Genomic DNA, 16587 nt, shown 5'->3' on the forward strand with positions numbered 1-16587 from the left:
TCTCAAATGCCAAGAAGCACTCAATGTCTTTATTCATCAGGGAAATGCAAATCAAAATGACTCTGAGATTTTGTCTTATACCCATCAGAATAGCTATAATAAAAAACACAAGTGATAACACATTCTGACAAGGATTTGGAGAAAAGAGAACACTCCTCCATTGTTGTTGGGAGGACAAACTTACACAACTGCTCTGGAAATCAAGCTGGTACTTCCTCAGGATATTAGGAACAGCTCTACCTCAAGACCTAGCTATACAACTCCTGAGCATATACCCATCAGACAACAACAAGGACATTTACTCAACTACGTCCATAGCTGTTTTATTCATAATAGCCAGAAACTGGAACCAAGCCGATGTCCCTCAAATTGGAATACCACTCAACTATTAAAAACCAGGAAACCATGGAATTTTCAGGCAAATGGATGGAACTAGAAAATATCACTCTGAGTGAGGTAACCCACACCCAGAAAGACACACATGGTAAGTACTCCCTTATAAGTGTATTTTAACTATATAGGACAGGATAACCACACTACAATTCACAGACCCAAAGAAGATAAGTAACAAGGAGGACCCAAGGGAGGATGCTTAAATCTCACTCAGAAGTCAAAATAGAATAGACAGCAGAAGTGGTCAAGGAGAGGAAACATGATAAAAGAGGGAGCATGAAGAAAAATCAGAGTCGATATCAGCCTGGTGAGAGTGGAGGCAGGAGGAGAGAGGGCTTGCAGAGAGAAAAAAAAGCACCTTGGGCAGGGGCTTCTCTGACAAACTGGAGACCTGTGACAGGGTAGGATCCATGGAGAAAATGAGGGTGACTCTAGCTGAGAATTCTGGTAGTAGGGGTCATGAAGACTGAAGAGGCTGCCCTCTAACTAGACAGGACTCCTAGTGGAAGGAAGGGAACAGGAACACATCCACAAAAACTTTGACTCCAAACTTATCCTGCCTTCCAGATGTTCAGGAACAAAAATAAAGCAGAGATTGAGGAAATGTCCAATAAATGCTGATCCAACCTAAGACCCACCAATGGGAGACAGCCAACCCCTGACACTATTACTAATACTCTGTGACATTTGCAGATAGGAACACCATAAGAAGACCAACAAAGACAACTAACCAGGGCCCAGGGGATCCTGTGGAGGCTGAGGCTTCAACCAAGTACCATACATAGGCTGGACCTAAGCCCCTTACACAGATGTAGCCAATGAGCAACTCAGTCCTTCTATGGATGCTCTAGTAAGGGGAATGGGGCCTTACTCTGACATGGATTCTGCTGCTGGCTTTTTGATCACTTTCCTATGGTGGGTCTACTTCGCCATGCCACAGGGGAAGAGGATGCCCTCAGTCCTGATGCAACTTGATATTCTGGCGTGGGTAGGGGAGGGCTCCCATTCTCTGACGAATAGCGGAAGGGAGCTAGGGGAAACAGGGAGAGAGGGGTGGCACTGGGAAGAGAGGAGGGAGGGGTAAAGTGGATAATTAATAAAAATACAAATTGCCAACCTACTTAACATTATTTATATGTGTCAATATCAGTAAAAAAAAAAAAACTCAAAGAAATATTAGGAGAAGGATTTAAAGAATAGATCTGCCCTCTGAAGCTGCTCAGGCTCTTATTCATAGTCTCAAACCATGGAAACATTTAGTTTCCCTGAACAACAAAAGAAGTGTTTATGAGCCAGGATCACTGAACCATACTGGGAGTTTGCCTACTTACAGCAGAACCTGTGTTTGATGGCTCTGTTTACAGCTCTGCAGGCCAGGGAACCCGAAGCCAGCCTTTTCTTTTCACAGGAAGGCTCAATCCACATGAGGTGCTTCAACAAGCCATTGAAAAAGGGAAGGAAGTTAGTATCAGCTCAACCCAGGTTATGTCTTAAATCTTTCACTCGGCAATACCAGTTTTGAACTCATACATTTACCAGTTACACAAGTAGTGGTGGTAGCGTTTCATTTTTTAAATTTACTTACTTACCTATTGGGGATATGGTTTGGGACGATGCCTCTTTATGTAGCTAGCCATATGTAGACTATGTGGACCAGTCTAGCCTGGAACTCACAGACATTACTTGCTTCTGCCTCTCTAGTGCTGAGAGCAAAGCTCCTCTTAGTCCAACCAGAACCTTTGCAGTAGAGAGGAAACATGGTCCCTCCCTCATCTCTCACTCCTTGCATGTCCTCCCTGTGAATGTGCAGTCCAGACAAGTCAGTCTTTCTCTGTGGACCTTGACCTTTCTATGCTCAGGGCAGCGGCGGCAGTCTACTGTGGGAGCATTTGAGATCTGAATCATTCCAAGTGTTTCCCTGATGAAGAGTTTAATGCTGTGCTGCATCTGTGCTATGTGGTAGCAGTGAGTTGTGCAACTTGTATGATGTTTATATCGTTCAAGCACAATTTCAAAAATTACTTTTATATAGAAATGAGAAACAGGAAGAAATATGAGGAAGGAAGATGTTTCCTCTTTTGACCCTTTTCTGTTCTTATCTGAGGTCACAGACTGACTGTAGCTCATGGGCACATACTTGAGAAACTGGTACAGCATGGTTTTTTAAAAAGAAATTCTAGCTTGTGAGGTTAGCTTCCACTTACAAGCAGAAGATTAAAGTTCTAGATAAATCCTGTAAGCTACTGTTCCTCTCACCTTTTTCAAAGGAAAATTTGTGGAGCTCTCTTTGAATATTCATCAATGTCTGAAGAAATTGTTGAAGAAATCGTTTATGCAAATCTCAAATTTGAGGACTCTGATAAGAAAGAAAAAACCCAGAAGTCTGACAAATGTGGGGGAAAAGGTAAGATTTTGAGCCATGAATGTGATGTAAGGCAGTGGCTACAATGCCATGTCTTAAATATTGTAATTATGCAGTGTGAATTTTTAATTAAGCGTTTCATTTGAACCCAAAGTAACATAGTGATTATGAAGATGCTTTTTTTCTTTAAGGCATAAATCACTGCCTTAGACATGTATTTTACATTAATGTGATTGTTTTTTATAGTAAACTCAGGTATGTGGAAATGGGTGGTATTTCTAAATGCTGGTGTTTCATTGTAAAGGGTGTGTGTGTGTGTGTGTGTGTGTGTGTGTGTGTGTGTGTGTATGTGTTCATTATATGAAACCATGACATTAGGGCTATATATTGTTCAGGAAAGTAATGCACTTATATGTTCCTCTTTTTAGAGTTTTAAAAAGTAAAATGCTTTAAGAGTAGGAGGAAAAAAAAAAAAAAGGAGGGCAGGACACTTTATGGGGTTTCTTTCCTCATTGTTCATGAAGCTTGCTCTGGTCCAGGTTTCTGAGGTTTCCTTGTTTTATCCTAGCATTCAGATCTCTATTCTTGGCTTTACATTTAGCTTAAACTTAATTTGTGTATGTGTCTGCATGCATTTGAATATGTGTGGGTGGGTATGTATGTGTGCATATGTGTGTGCATGTATGTATGTGTGCACATGCCACAGTGCATGTGTGGAGGCCTGAGGCGTCAGTCCTCTCCTTCCACTATGTGAATCACCAAGGATTTAGCTTAGGTTGTCAGGCTTGCACAGCAAATGCCTTGAGCCCCTGAGCTGCCTCGTGGCTTCTTATCTGTTCTTTCACTGCCTTGCTGTTTTTGTAATGTTGAACAGTCCCTTTTAAAGTTACTTCTTCTTCTTCTTTTTTTTTTTTCTACATCACAGGGAGATGTTCTCTAATCTCAGCTAGTTGGAATGAGGGAGGAGGATTGAAAGTTCAAGTCCTTCCTGGGCTGCAGAGTTAGTTCAAAGTCAATCCAGTCAGTTAGTTTAGTGAACCTGTCTCAAAAGAAGTAAGAAGAGAGTTGAGGGTACAGCTCAGTGCTAGAGCTCATGGTTAGCATGTGTGAGGCTTGGCTCTCAGTACAACATTACACAACATGACACACTCAACACAACACCCACAATACATACACCAAACCTAAGTGAAATTCCTTCACACTGTGCATTTTCTGGGATATATCTGTTTTCTACTACTCATGGCTGAGCTGGCTTTGTTCTTCTGCTTGTCCTGACTTCTTGTTTGTGTTATTTGATGAAGCACTCCAGGGCTTGGTCCAGGACTCCTGCTCTTGTCTAAGTTTCTATCTATCTATCTATCTATCTATCTATCTATCTATCTATCTATCTATCTAATTATCTATCTATCTATCACCTTTCATCATCTATCTATCTATCTACCATCTATCAATCAATCATTTAACAATTTGTTTCTTGTCACTTTAAAATGCATAGAAATCACAACATAAACACACACTTTACTACTTTGTTTTATTAGCAGCCACAACAGTGTCTAGTATCTAAATGATACATATTTGATAATTTTTAAATGATTAAATACATACATAAATGAGAAAATAATTATGAAAAAGATAGCCTATGAGTTTTTATTTCAAACTTCAGATAAAGACTGGAACATTTATAGTACTTTCATTAACAACAATTTTTCTTTTTTTAAAATATATTTTATTAATTTATTCATAGTGCAATTTTCAAAAAATTTTTCACAGACCTAGGGGACGGGAAAGGCTGAAAGAGGGAGGGAGGGGTGAACAGGAAGATGCAAGTAAGGGGATAACAATTGAGATATAATCTCAATAAATTAGTTAAATTAAAAAAAGAAATCAAGTTTTATATTTTAAATGTAACATGTGAGATTTTGCAACACTGTTATGCTATCATTGATTAGTATAAAACACATTTTAAGAACAGAGTAAGAATATTGGGTTACTATTCTTGAATTACTTTCTTGAAACATTCTTTTCATAGATCCATACACGGTGATAATTTCAATCATGTAACACCTTAACAATACTTCACAATATAAATCTTGTAACATTTTTAGGAAAAAGATCTAGTCTGCGACTCATTATTCAGAAAATAATAAAAGCATTCCATCAGCATGTTTTGCTAAGAAATCATAGGAAATATTGGAAAAATTGTAATGAGAAATACAGATCCAGACTAAGTAAGACACAGAGATGGTGAGGGGCACCAGGACACAGTCAAGAAGAGCCTGCACTGTTGTGCAGTAGCCCCACTCTTGGCTTTAGGGGGGTACATAAACAGCTGAAATTGCTTCATTTGTTAAGCATCACCTCTACATTCCAAAAGGCTCCTCGGAAAGCTTCCCTAAGTCTCCAGAAACTTACTTACCCCAAATATATCCAAGGGCACAGTCTACTTTATTTACCATTTCCCTCCTTTAGTTTATCAGCCTCTTCCCCTCTCTCTCTCCCCCCTCTCCCATTTTGTTTGTCCTTTCCTTCCTTCCTTCCTTCCCTCCCTCTCTCCCTCCCTCCCTCCTTCCTTCCCTCCTTCCTTCCTTCCTTCCTTCCTTTCTGTTTTACTTCTTTGTATCTTTCATCAGCCTAAGAGTTAATGTCTTTGCCTATGAGACTTATTTCTCCTTTAAAAGAACTTACTGGATATTTCTTATCCTTTTAAAAATCATTGCCTTGGTATCACTGGTAGGAAATTTAAGACATTTCATGTAAAATGAAAATCTGGTGTAGCATAGTCAAATACCTAAAACTAAGCCTGTGTCTTAGTTATGGTTTCCTATCTGACAATTCTTGGAAAAAAATAGTCTGTGAGTTTTTAGCAAAATGAATAAAGGAAAAGAAGTGAGGGGAGGATGAATAAATAAGTGTATGAAATTTAGGCGGGAGCTATTTCTGAGACACTGTGGTTCTTTTTTTCTTTCTTTCTTTCTTTCTACAGTACCTTCTGCTCCTTCCCATTCTCAGCATAAAAGAGTCTTGACTCTGACTCTTCTGTGCCTTCTGCTGTTGGCTGGACTGGGAGTCCTAGGCGGCATCTGTACGTATCAACCCATCCTTTAAAAAGGAATTTTAAATTTATTTAAAATATAGTTTCATCATTCCTCCCTTTCCCCTATAATCCTTCTCATCCTTCTGCCTTCTCCCTCTCAAATTCATAGCCTCTTAGTCTGTAATTATTATTATCATATAGATATGTACATAAATTTATAAGTGCAGCCTGCTGAGTCTATTAGATATTGCATTTATTTACATATTATATGTGTATGTATCTATATAGATATTTTCAGGCTGATTGGGCCTTTAGAACACCATGAGTTGTTGAACCAGTGCTTATTCTTGAAATAAGGCTTCATAATAATAAGCCTCAAAGAGGGCCTTAATCTGTGGGCAATAGACATACACTTGGTCTTGCTCGTCACTCCTCTAGAGAAGCCTTTTCATGCCACTTTAATATGTCAATATTAAGAGAAAACCTCACGAAATTTCCAAAGATGATAGGATAACTGAGAATTTATAAGTTTTAGTCATTACTATTTTCTTCTCTTCTTTTGTCTTAAAAAAAAAACACCCTGGAGTTTATACAACTTTGGAGACAGAAATGATAAAATCAAATCAACTACAAAGTATTAAGGAAGAACTTCAGGAAAATATTTCCCTACAGATGATGCATAATCTCATCACTTCCAAGAAGATCGGGAACCTCTCTGCCATGCTGCAGAACATAGCCACCCAGCTGTGCCGTGAGCTGTATGGAAAAGAACCAGGTAAGCCAGTATGCTCTCAAAGCCATTTCCCGGGCAGCAAATAAGCCTCAGAGCTCTTTAAGAACCACTTTCTTACAGAGCCAATATTAACTGTGGAATTAAATGAGTTTGGTAAATGAGTCATTGCTATTTCCCCAGTTAGAGAAAAAACAGGAAAGTAGTAAAAACTACAGAGTGTCAACTTACACGTTCATTACACAGAGTTTCTCTAATATGCAGTTTATGACCGTTGTCCTGGGCACAGACCTCAAGAGGTGATGACCAGGGAAAGATGCCTCTTTGCAGATGTCTTTATTCCCAAATTCCAGCTAGTGCTGGAAGAGTAAAAGGTCCTGGCAAAGAAATGAAGTCTCTGTGATGTAACGAACCAGGGAAATATGTGTTAGCTACAAGTGCTTTTCTAGTTTTTGTGGCTAAACTATGTTCCTGTGCTTCTGAGATGCCTCTTCAATAATCCAGGAGCTGAAAGCCAGAGAGACACCTGCTGGGAAAGCCAGACTGATGTGGTTGTGTGAGCCTGGTTTTTATTGGATGGCACATTTGCTGTGATTTTTTTAGAGTCCTGAGTGAGATCCCTAATGATAGATAATATGTTTGAGTCTGGCCAGGTACTTGAACTTTTCTGTTTGTCTACATTTTGTGCCAGGTTTCTAAGCTGATGGGCAGGGATGTAGAGGGCTTATTTTTTTCTTGTTGACACAAAGAGAGGAAACACTAAATCTGGTCAAGGCCACACGGATAGTAATCGAATAGTTTTCTGCCTGTAAAACTGTGTCTTTCTAGAGCACAAATGCAAACCTTGCCCAAAGGGTTCAGAATGGCACAAGAACAGCTGTTATTCTCAACTTAGTGGGCTTGAAACATGGCAAAAGAGTGAAATGCTCTGCTCTGCTCGGAATGCCAGCCTGCTGAAGATTAAGAACAAGAATGTGCTGGTAAGTGTCCATGTCTCTGTTCCTTCCCGAAAGGAATCAGTTTCACAGCATAAAATGTGGGGTAAAGAGGGGCATATTGGGAAGACGCACAGTGACCCACTCATGAGTCAGGATTGTTTTCATTGCAAGTGGAGGGGACTGGGACTTCTGCATTTGTCCCAAGGAAATCACAGCCAAGCTAAAACACACAAGGCTTTAACTTAAGTAGAATCTTAGAAGCTGCAAGATACATGGCTAGATCAGGAATGCCCAGAGTCTTCAGGTCTGTGTATTTCCAAGTTGATGGGTAGAAGCAGGGTTCAGTATATGCCTTCCTAATAGTTATCCAAGGACAGAATGTGTGATGATCGAGGCTAAGGTTCCCCACTCTTATTAAAAAAAAAAACACGCGGGAGGATATTCTTTATTGTCATTATATCTTTTATTGAGTAAACAAAAAAAATCTACGTTAAGCAAGACAGAATGATATATGTGTGAATAAGTGGGCTGGGATGATAGAGGAGGAAGCAAATGCAAAACAGAAATATTGCACAGAGTTATTAGGACCAATGGGAAGTGAGGTCGATCATTTTTTTATTTGCTTATGTCTAAATAAGTGGTTCTTCTTAGCCTTCTTAATGCTGTGACCCTTTAATACAGCTCCTCGTGTTGTGGCAACCCTCAACTATAAAATTATTTTTTGTTGCTACTTCATAGCTGTAATTCTTCTACTGTTATAACCTCTAGTTATAAATATCTAAATATTTCCTATGGTCTTGGATGAGCCCTGTGAAAGAGTCATTAGGCTCCCGGTGAGATAGGGACAAATAGGTTGAGAATCGCTAGTCTAAATAATGTCTTCGTATTTCACTCATTAGTCAATAGTTCTGGTCTTTCACGTTGTAATCCTTTATTATTCTCTAGGGTTTGTTTGTTTGTTTGTTTGTTTTTCTGAGTTACTCAGTAGCTCTGGCTAACCTTAAGTCATACTAATCCTCCTGCCTCAGCCTTCTAAGTGCTGGAATTACCAGTGGGGCCTGCATATCCTAGATTGTAGTCATCATTCATTTTGAATTAAAAAAATAGCCTCTTAATGGCTCAGCTTCTGTACTATAAGAAACATGGCATCTTTTATAGGATAAAGGAATGAAGTTGATTATTCTGTCTCACAGACCTCTCTCAAATGATCATTCATAATTACTTACTTAAAAAACACATCTGGATTAACAAGGAAAAAAAAAAAACAACCCTTCTTCCTCTCCTCCCAGTCTCACTTGCCCTCCCTCTTTTCCAATCTCTCCTCCTCTATTGCTCAGAAAAGGGGATTCCCCTACCTACCAAGCCCAGTTCATTGAGTCCCATCTGGACTGAGCACATCCTCTTCCTCTGTGGCCTTTTGAGGCAGCCCCACCAGGGGCCGGGAAGTGATCAAAAATCAGGCAACCAAGTACATGTCAGAGACAACCCCTGCTCCCCTTACTAGGCGACCCACATAAAGCCTGAGCTGCCCATCTGCTGCCTCTATTTAGGGAACCTAGGTCCAGTCTATGTGTGGTCCTTGGTTGGTGCTTTAGTCTCGACATGCACCTCTGGCCCTGATTAGTTGGCTCTGTTGGTCTTCTTGTGGAGCTTCTATCATCTCCAGGTCCTTCTAACCTTCCCCCCACTTTTCCCACAAGACTCCCTATGCTTCCCAATGCCCAATGTTTGTCTATGAGTCTTGATATCTGTTTGGATTCGCTACTGGATGTAACCTCTCAGAGGAGCTATGCTAGGCTCCTGTCTGCAAGTAGAATGGTGTATCATTAATGTTAGTGTCAAGGGTTGATGCTTTCCCATGGGCTGGGTCTCAGGGTAGGGCAGGGAATGCTTGAACACTCCCTCAATCTCTGCTCTATCTTTATCCATGCACTTCTTGTAAGCAGGGTACATTTTGGGCCGAAGTTTTTGTGGGTGGGTTGGTGTTCTCTCCAGTAGGAGTTCTGTCTAGTTAGAGGGTGTCCTCTTCAGTCTGTATGACCCCTGCTACTAGGAATCTCAGCTAGAGTCACTCCCATACCCTCCCAGATGCCTGCCTTGTCCTATATCTCTAGCTTGTCACAGAGAGGCCTCTGCCCATGGTTTCTCTTCTTTCTGCAGGATGGTCATGTAAAGTGAAGTAAGTAAACAAACAAACAAACAAACAACAAATATTTTAAATATTTTATTAAATTATTCATTTTACATCTCAGTTGTTAGCCTATTCCTTGTATCCTCCCATTCCTCCCTCCCTCCCACTTTCCCTCTACTCCCCTCCCCTATGTCTGTGACTGAGGGGAACCTCCTTCCTCAAACAAATATTTTTAAAAAGGTAAAACGAGGAAAGGAGAAGAATGGGAAAAAATAAAGCTGCTGCTTCTTCTCCTCCCACAGGGGAGTGATATGGTGGGATCCTGTTTGACTTGGTTTATTATTTTATCTCCCTGAAAAAGTGTGGTTATTTTGCCTTATCCTGACCCAGCGGGCCACAATAAAGACAGTTGCTAGTCTCTCATCTCATCCAGACGTCTGAAGATTTCTTAATTCTTAACTTTTTTATTTGCATCAATAAAGTTTGTTCTCTGAAGATTTTATACATGAATATAGTGTGTTTTTGGTTAATCTTCCACCACCCTCTTTTATTTCCCTTCTGCCTCTGTCTCATTTTTCCTTTAAAAAAAAAATCTACTTTTTATATTCAGTTCTTGTTTTTGTTCCAGAGAGTAGATCTGAATATAAAAAGTAGATTTTTAAAAGCACTGGCTACTCTTTCAGAGGTCCCGAGTTCAAGTCTCAGCAACCATGTGGCAGCTCACGACCATCTGCAATGGGATCTGGTTCCTCTTCTGGTGTATATGAAGACCTATCACTCATATACATAAAAAAATAAATAAACAATTATTTTAAAAAGAAAGAAAACATAACCAATGAGAAGGGATGTGAGCTTCTCAAGGGAGAAACCCATCCCTGGGATGGCTTGCTTATCTTGTGAGAAATTTTACCTTTTGAAACGACCAGGGTCAGCCATGGTCCTGAGCGGCTTGGGGTGGTGTTAGTTTTATTGTTTGAACCTTTGCAAGATATTCTGCTGTACCACAGCTCTGTGATTGCATCACCTTCCAGAAACTGCAATTTCCTTCTCATTTCCCCTGAATCTGCACAGCAGGCCCTTCTTTCTCCCTGCTAGGCAGGAAATTATGCTGTAAAAACACTGAACTGTTTTTTCATTATTAATTTATTCTCTCATATATTAAAACCTGACCAAAATTTCCCCTCCCTCCTCTCCACCCAGTCTCTTCCAGGTCCTCTCTCCCCTTTCACTCCTGCTCTGATTCCCTCCAGAAAATGACAGCGTTCCCAGGGATATAAACCAAACATGGCATATCAAGTTGCCAGAATACTAGGCATCTCTCCTCATATTAAGGCTGGATGAGGCAACCCAGTAGGAAGAAAATTGTCCCCAAAGCAGGCAAATGAGTAAAAGACAACCCCCTTCCCTGTTAGGAGTCCTACAAAAACACCAAGCTACACAACTGTAACATATGCAGACGGCCTAGGTTAGACTCATCCAGGCTCCTTGATTGTTGGTTGAGTCTCCATGTGACACAGTGAGCCCCCAAGTGTCCCAGTTTGTTGATTCCATGGGTTTTCTTGTGGTGTCCTTACCCCTTCTAGCTCCTATAATCCTTTCTCCCCTTCCTTCACAGGACTCACTGTGTTATACCTAATGTTTGACTATGGATCTCTGCACCTGTTTCCATCTGATGGATTTAGCCTCTCTGATGGTGATTATGCTAGGTGCCAGGCCAGTCTACGACTATAGCATAACATCATTAGAATCATTGCATTACTTTTTTTTCTGTGCATATTTGGTACTATCTTAGGGCTCTGGGCCATCCAACCTCTGGTTTCTGGTCCTCCAGGCAGTTTCAGGGGTGGACTCTGTCTCAGAGGATGGGTCTCAAGCTGGACCAGTCATTGGTTGGCCACTCCCATAAATTCTGTGTCATCTTTACCCCAGCATATCCTGCTGGCAGGACTAATTGTAGATTTTGTGGCAGAGTTGGTGCCCCAATCCCTCCACTGGAAATCAAGCTGGATACAGAGGATGGTCCATTCAGGTTCTGTGTCACTCATTACTAGAAGTCTTAGTTGGGATCACCCTAATAGATTCCTGTGACTTTCCATTTTCTAGGTTTCTACCATGCCCCAAAATTCCCCCATCCAGTTCCACTTGTATCTCCCAGTACCCTTTCCATCCACCGTCCCCTCCCACAGGGATCCACATATTCTCATCCCCACCTGCCACCAGGCCACACACAATATGGATGGTAGAATGATTAACATTTACTTTATAGCTAATATCCACTTATAAGTAAATACATTTGACATTTGTCTTTGTAGATCTAGGTTACCTCATTCAAGATGAAAATGATTTCTTCTAGTTCCATCCATTTGCCTGCAAATTTCATGATGCCACTTTATTAAAAGCTGAGTAATACTCCACTGTGTAAATGTACCTCATTTTTCTTTATCCATTCTTTGGTTGAGGGACATCTAGGTTGTTTCCAGTTTCTGGTTCTTATGAATAAAGCTGCTGTGAATATACATAAGCATGTGCCATTGTTGTAGAATGGAGCATCCTTTGGGGATATGCCTCGGAGTGGTATAACTAGGTATAACTAGGTAAATAGATTACAAATTTTCTGAAAAATAGCCAAATTTATTTCCAAATTGAATGTAGAAGTTTACACTCCCACTAGCAACGGAGGAAAGTTCTCCTTGCTCCACATCTTTGACAATAAGAGTTGTCACTAAGCGGGTTTGGTCTTTGCCATCTGTTGGGTGTAAGATGGGATCTCAGACTCATTTCAATTTGCATTTCTCTGGTGACTAAGGATGTTGAACAGTTTTCACCATTTGAGATTCCTCTACTTAGAATTTTTAATTGTATTGTTTGGTTTGTTGACATCTAGTTTCTTCATTTTTATATATTTTGGAAATTAGCCCTCTCTCAGATGTATAGTTTCTGAAAATCTTTTCCCATTCTGTAGGCTGCCATTTTGTTCTATTGATAGTGTCTTTTTACCTTACAGAAGCTTTTCAGTTTCATGAGGTCTCATTTATTAATTATGGATCTTAGTGCTGAGCTATTGATGTTCTGTTCAGGAAGTTATCTCTTGAAACACTGAAATCTTAAGAAGAACTTTCAATTTCTTCCTTTCTTCCTTCCTTCCTTCCTTTCTTCTTTGTTTCCATTTATTTACACCTTTTTATTTCTTCTTCTTTTGTATGTTACATCCGGCCTGTAGTTTCTCTTCCCTCCCCTTTCCCTAATTTGTCCCCACATCTCATTTCCCCCAGATCTACCTCTGCTCAGAAAAGAGCAGGCCTCCCAGAAACATTAATTAAATTCAGAATAGCATGCTACAGTAGAACAGGACACATATTTTCATATCAAGGCAGGATAAGGGAACCCTTTTAAATGACATCAAAAGTAGTAATACTATTCCAAGATATAATGTCATAAACAGCTTATTAAACAGGCCATTACTGTTTTTGTAGGAATTTATAAAGTCCAAGAAGCAACGCAATTATTGGCTGGGGTTATTGCCTAGAAAAGATACTGAAATGGGGAATGAGAAAATGTTCCTCTCTGAAGAGTAAGTCTTTTTTCTTGTTGGATTTTTATGGTTAGACTTGAATGGAGATGACTTCCTCTGGATCTTGGAAGATTGCCTTTATAAACGGCTTCAGCAGACACCACATCTTTAAAGGCAACTTCCCCATTAGGCTTCTGTGATGTATTTGATTATGTAGAGAGTTACCACACATGTCTTGTCATTAGTTTGACAAATCTCTAACAACCTACAGTACCAAATTATTAAAACTGTTTTGTAATTATTGCTTACAGTTAAGACTGCAGAAGCCAAAATCATTCAATAGACACCATTAAGAACTTAATATTGTGCTATATTCTGGAATTCAAATGTGAATGAAAGATTGACTTAGTTCTAAATTGGTTAACCTTAGGCTGCATGTATAACTTTGTACTGGGAGTGTGTGTGTGTGTGTGTGTGTGTGTGTGTGTGTGTGTGTGTGTGTGTGTGTATGCTGCTATTCTTTAGGTATTTCTACTTTTTCTTTTTTGAGGAAGAAATTCTCACTGGCCTCCAACTCTCCAAGCAGTCTAGGCTGCCAGCAAGTCACAGTAAGATGCTTTGTCTCCTCAACACTAGGATTATGAGCATATGCTACCATGCTCAGATTTTATCCCTGGGCTCTGGGGACCAAGCTCAAGTCCTTGTGCTTGCTAGGGAAAGACTCAGCTGTTGAACTATATCCATAGCCCTGAAGTAGAGATTGTTAAGTTCAGTGATTGAAGACACACTGTACAAGCATTACAGTGTAAAGAATAATATGAACTTCCACATAGGTTGCATACATGGCTATATATGAATTTATAAGTGTATTTAGCAGGGTGTTTATAAATATGGTGCTGTAACTGGATTTTTACATTGTACTTGTTTTTCTTTTTAGTGAGAACAAATGAAGGCTTTATTTGTATCAACATGTGAAAATTCTACTTATATTTATAATCCTTGAAATTTAGGAAATAGAATATGAGACTAGAATAAGAACCTTTAGTCTCAGGCTGTTGGATATTGCTGCAGGCACCACATTTATCAGAAGCTGCAGAAGAGTCTGTGCTCACAGAATCTATAACAGGGCATCTGAGCCTTTGAATTGGAGTTACAGGCAGTTCTGAGCTGGGTGATGGGACTGAATTTTACTTCTGTGCAGGAGCTGTGTGCACTTTAATCGCTGAGCCATCTCTCCATCCCTGTTACCATCACTTTGTGGCAAAACTAGAGATTGTATCCAGAATCTTGTATAGGCTAGGCAAAAACACTACCATCAAGCTGCACTTCAACTACTTGACCACATGCTTGTTAGTTGAGGACACATCAGATAGGAAGCCACCCAGGGCCACCCTGCTGAATGTCAACCATCCTGAGATTAAGCACTGTGATTTCTGCATGCTCATCACTACATGTTGTACCACAAATACTGGCTTCTGTTTCACATTCTTTTTCCCCTCAGCTAGTGGAGGAGTGTGGGTCAGAAAGACAATGCAATGATGGGACAGAATGCAAATTAGTCCACATTGAGCAGAGATGGACGGATGTCCTAAAGGACAGTGAAGGAGTTCAGCTAACATCAGGGTTTGGATTAGGAGAGAAGACTAGTGGAGTCTTATCTTTATAAAATAGAATAAGCATTGATAGAAATTATTGTACAGGGGAAGATAAAATACAAGGTAATAAGAACAGTAGATGTTTGACATTGTCAAACTGTCTTTAAATAATAAGTGTATCATCAGCACTCTTGTGGTGTGTGTGTGTGTGTGTGTGTGTGTGTGCTATATGTGTTTTGTGTGTGGTACATATGTGTGTGTTTGAAATTTTGTTTTTATTTTCATTGTTAATTTTTTCTGGAGGAGAGTGATGTGATGTTTACCTTGACATCATAGAAAATCTATTTTTTCAAAAGTTGCGTTACTTTTTATTACATGTCTATGTGTATGCCTCTTTATATGAGTTTTCACACATTATTTTAGGTAGGCGAGGAGGTCAGAATCATTGTATACATCGAGCTGGAGTTATAGATGGCTGGGAGCTGGGAACTAAACTCAGACCCCCTAGAATCTCCATCTTAACCACAGAGCCAATTCTCCAGCTCTCTGGAAATCCCATTCTTGAAAATGTAACTTGCTACATTCTTTCACAGCCTTAGGGGTAGACAAGCACATACAAGCAAAGTCTGGCCTCTCAGATGGAAAAGTTGAGATGCCTCAGAAGCTCAGTATGCTTTTTACATACTTCTGGCAAGGAGCCACGTTCAGTAAGAACTACTGTCTATGAAGGGGAGCAGTCTTCAGGCCACAAAGATTCACAGGGAGAATGTTATGGTGAACATTTTCTGCACATACCATCAACAGCAGCACATGGACCAGAGCAGCTCATGTCAACAACACACCCCCAACTCAGGGCTTCTCTTGAGAAGCTGAGATATTGCTAGGAGAAAATGCCACATGAGAGATGGTGCAGGACTTAAGGCTTCTAATTTGGGGTTATTTTAGCTTTGGTCATTATGTAAAATGCACGTCAATGATAGTGCCCAAGCTGTGCTACTGGGTAAGTTAAGATAGAGACTTATTACATGGCATTATTTTAAATCACATCAACCATAGGAAGAATGGCTAAGTCTGGAAGCAAATGGTAGAAAATATTCTAGATATGGAGAGTCTAGAAAACGGGATTTCATATCACAAATATACCCCAGTCATCAATTCAAATTAAACTATACAATAGGCTACATAAACAATAAATGCCATTTTGAAAATTCTCTTTGGTGGCTATAATGAAAATGTAACTAGCCAAGTGTACTTATTTTTCTTTTATAGGTTTGAAAGAAGCACATATGACTTAAGTAAGATGTACTGTGGACATACAGATGGGATATATGTTTCTTATGCAAACTGCAATCAGAAGAAACGTATCATGTGTGAGGAGACAGCCAGCAAGGTGCAGGTGGAAAGTGTGCTGAGTCACCTTCCAGAGGGTGACATGTAGCTACTGTAGCTACTATCCTGCTATGGTGGTTTGAGTGACAATGCGCCCCATGGACTCACGTATTTGAGTATTTGGCCCTTGGTTGGTGGAACTGTTTCAGAAGCACAGGAAGATGTGCACCTTGTTGAAGGACTTCTGTCACTGGAGGCAGGCTTTGAGTGGTCAAAAGCCCATGCCATTACTGGTTAGTTCTGTTTCTGTCCCGTGCTTGAGGATTGCACTGTGAGCGGTCAGCAACTGCTCAAAGCCATGTCTGCCTGCCGGCCTGCCTGCGGTCATGCTCCCCACCTCACTGGTCATGGACTCTAACCTCCCAGAACCAGAACCCACAAATTAAATTCTTCCTTTTATAAATTGCCTTGGTCATAGTGCTTTGTCACAACAATTGAATAGTTGCTGGACATCTGTCACTCAGAGGAACTTCAGCCAGTGGGTATCTCCTACCTTATATAAAC

General features: G+C 40.1%; 1 protein-coding gene across 1 annotated transcript; it reads left to right on the forward strand.

The window, feature by feature from the left end:
* Positions 1-2637: 2637 nt before the first annotated feature.
* Positions 2638-16354, forward strand: Clec12a (C-type lectin domain family 12 member A). Its single transcript, XM_051155451.1, has 6 exons — positions 2638-2797; positions 5739-5837; positions 6376-6564; positions 7348-7499; positions 13062-13159; positions 15964-16354. The coding sequence occupies exons 1-6, from the start codon at positions 2695-2697 to the stop codon at positions 16130-16132; spliced, it is 810 nt and encodes a 269-aa protein (XP_051011408.1). The 5' UTR covers positions 2638-2694; the 3' UTR covers positions 16133-16354.
* The last annotated feature ends 233 nt before the right edge of the window (positions 16355-16587 follow it).

This window comes from Acomys russatus, chromosome 13 (genome assembly GCF_903995435.1).
Source record: "Acomys russatus chromosome 13, mAcoRus1.1, whole genome shotgun sequence".
Classification (NCBI taxonomy): Eukaryota; Metazoa; Chordata; class Mammalia; order Rodentia; family Muridae; genus Acomys; species Acomys russatus.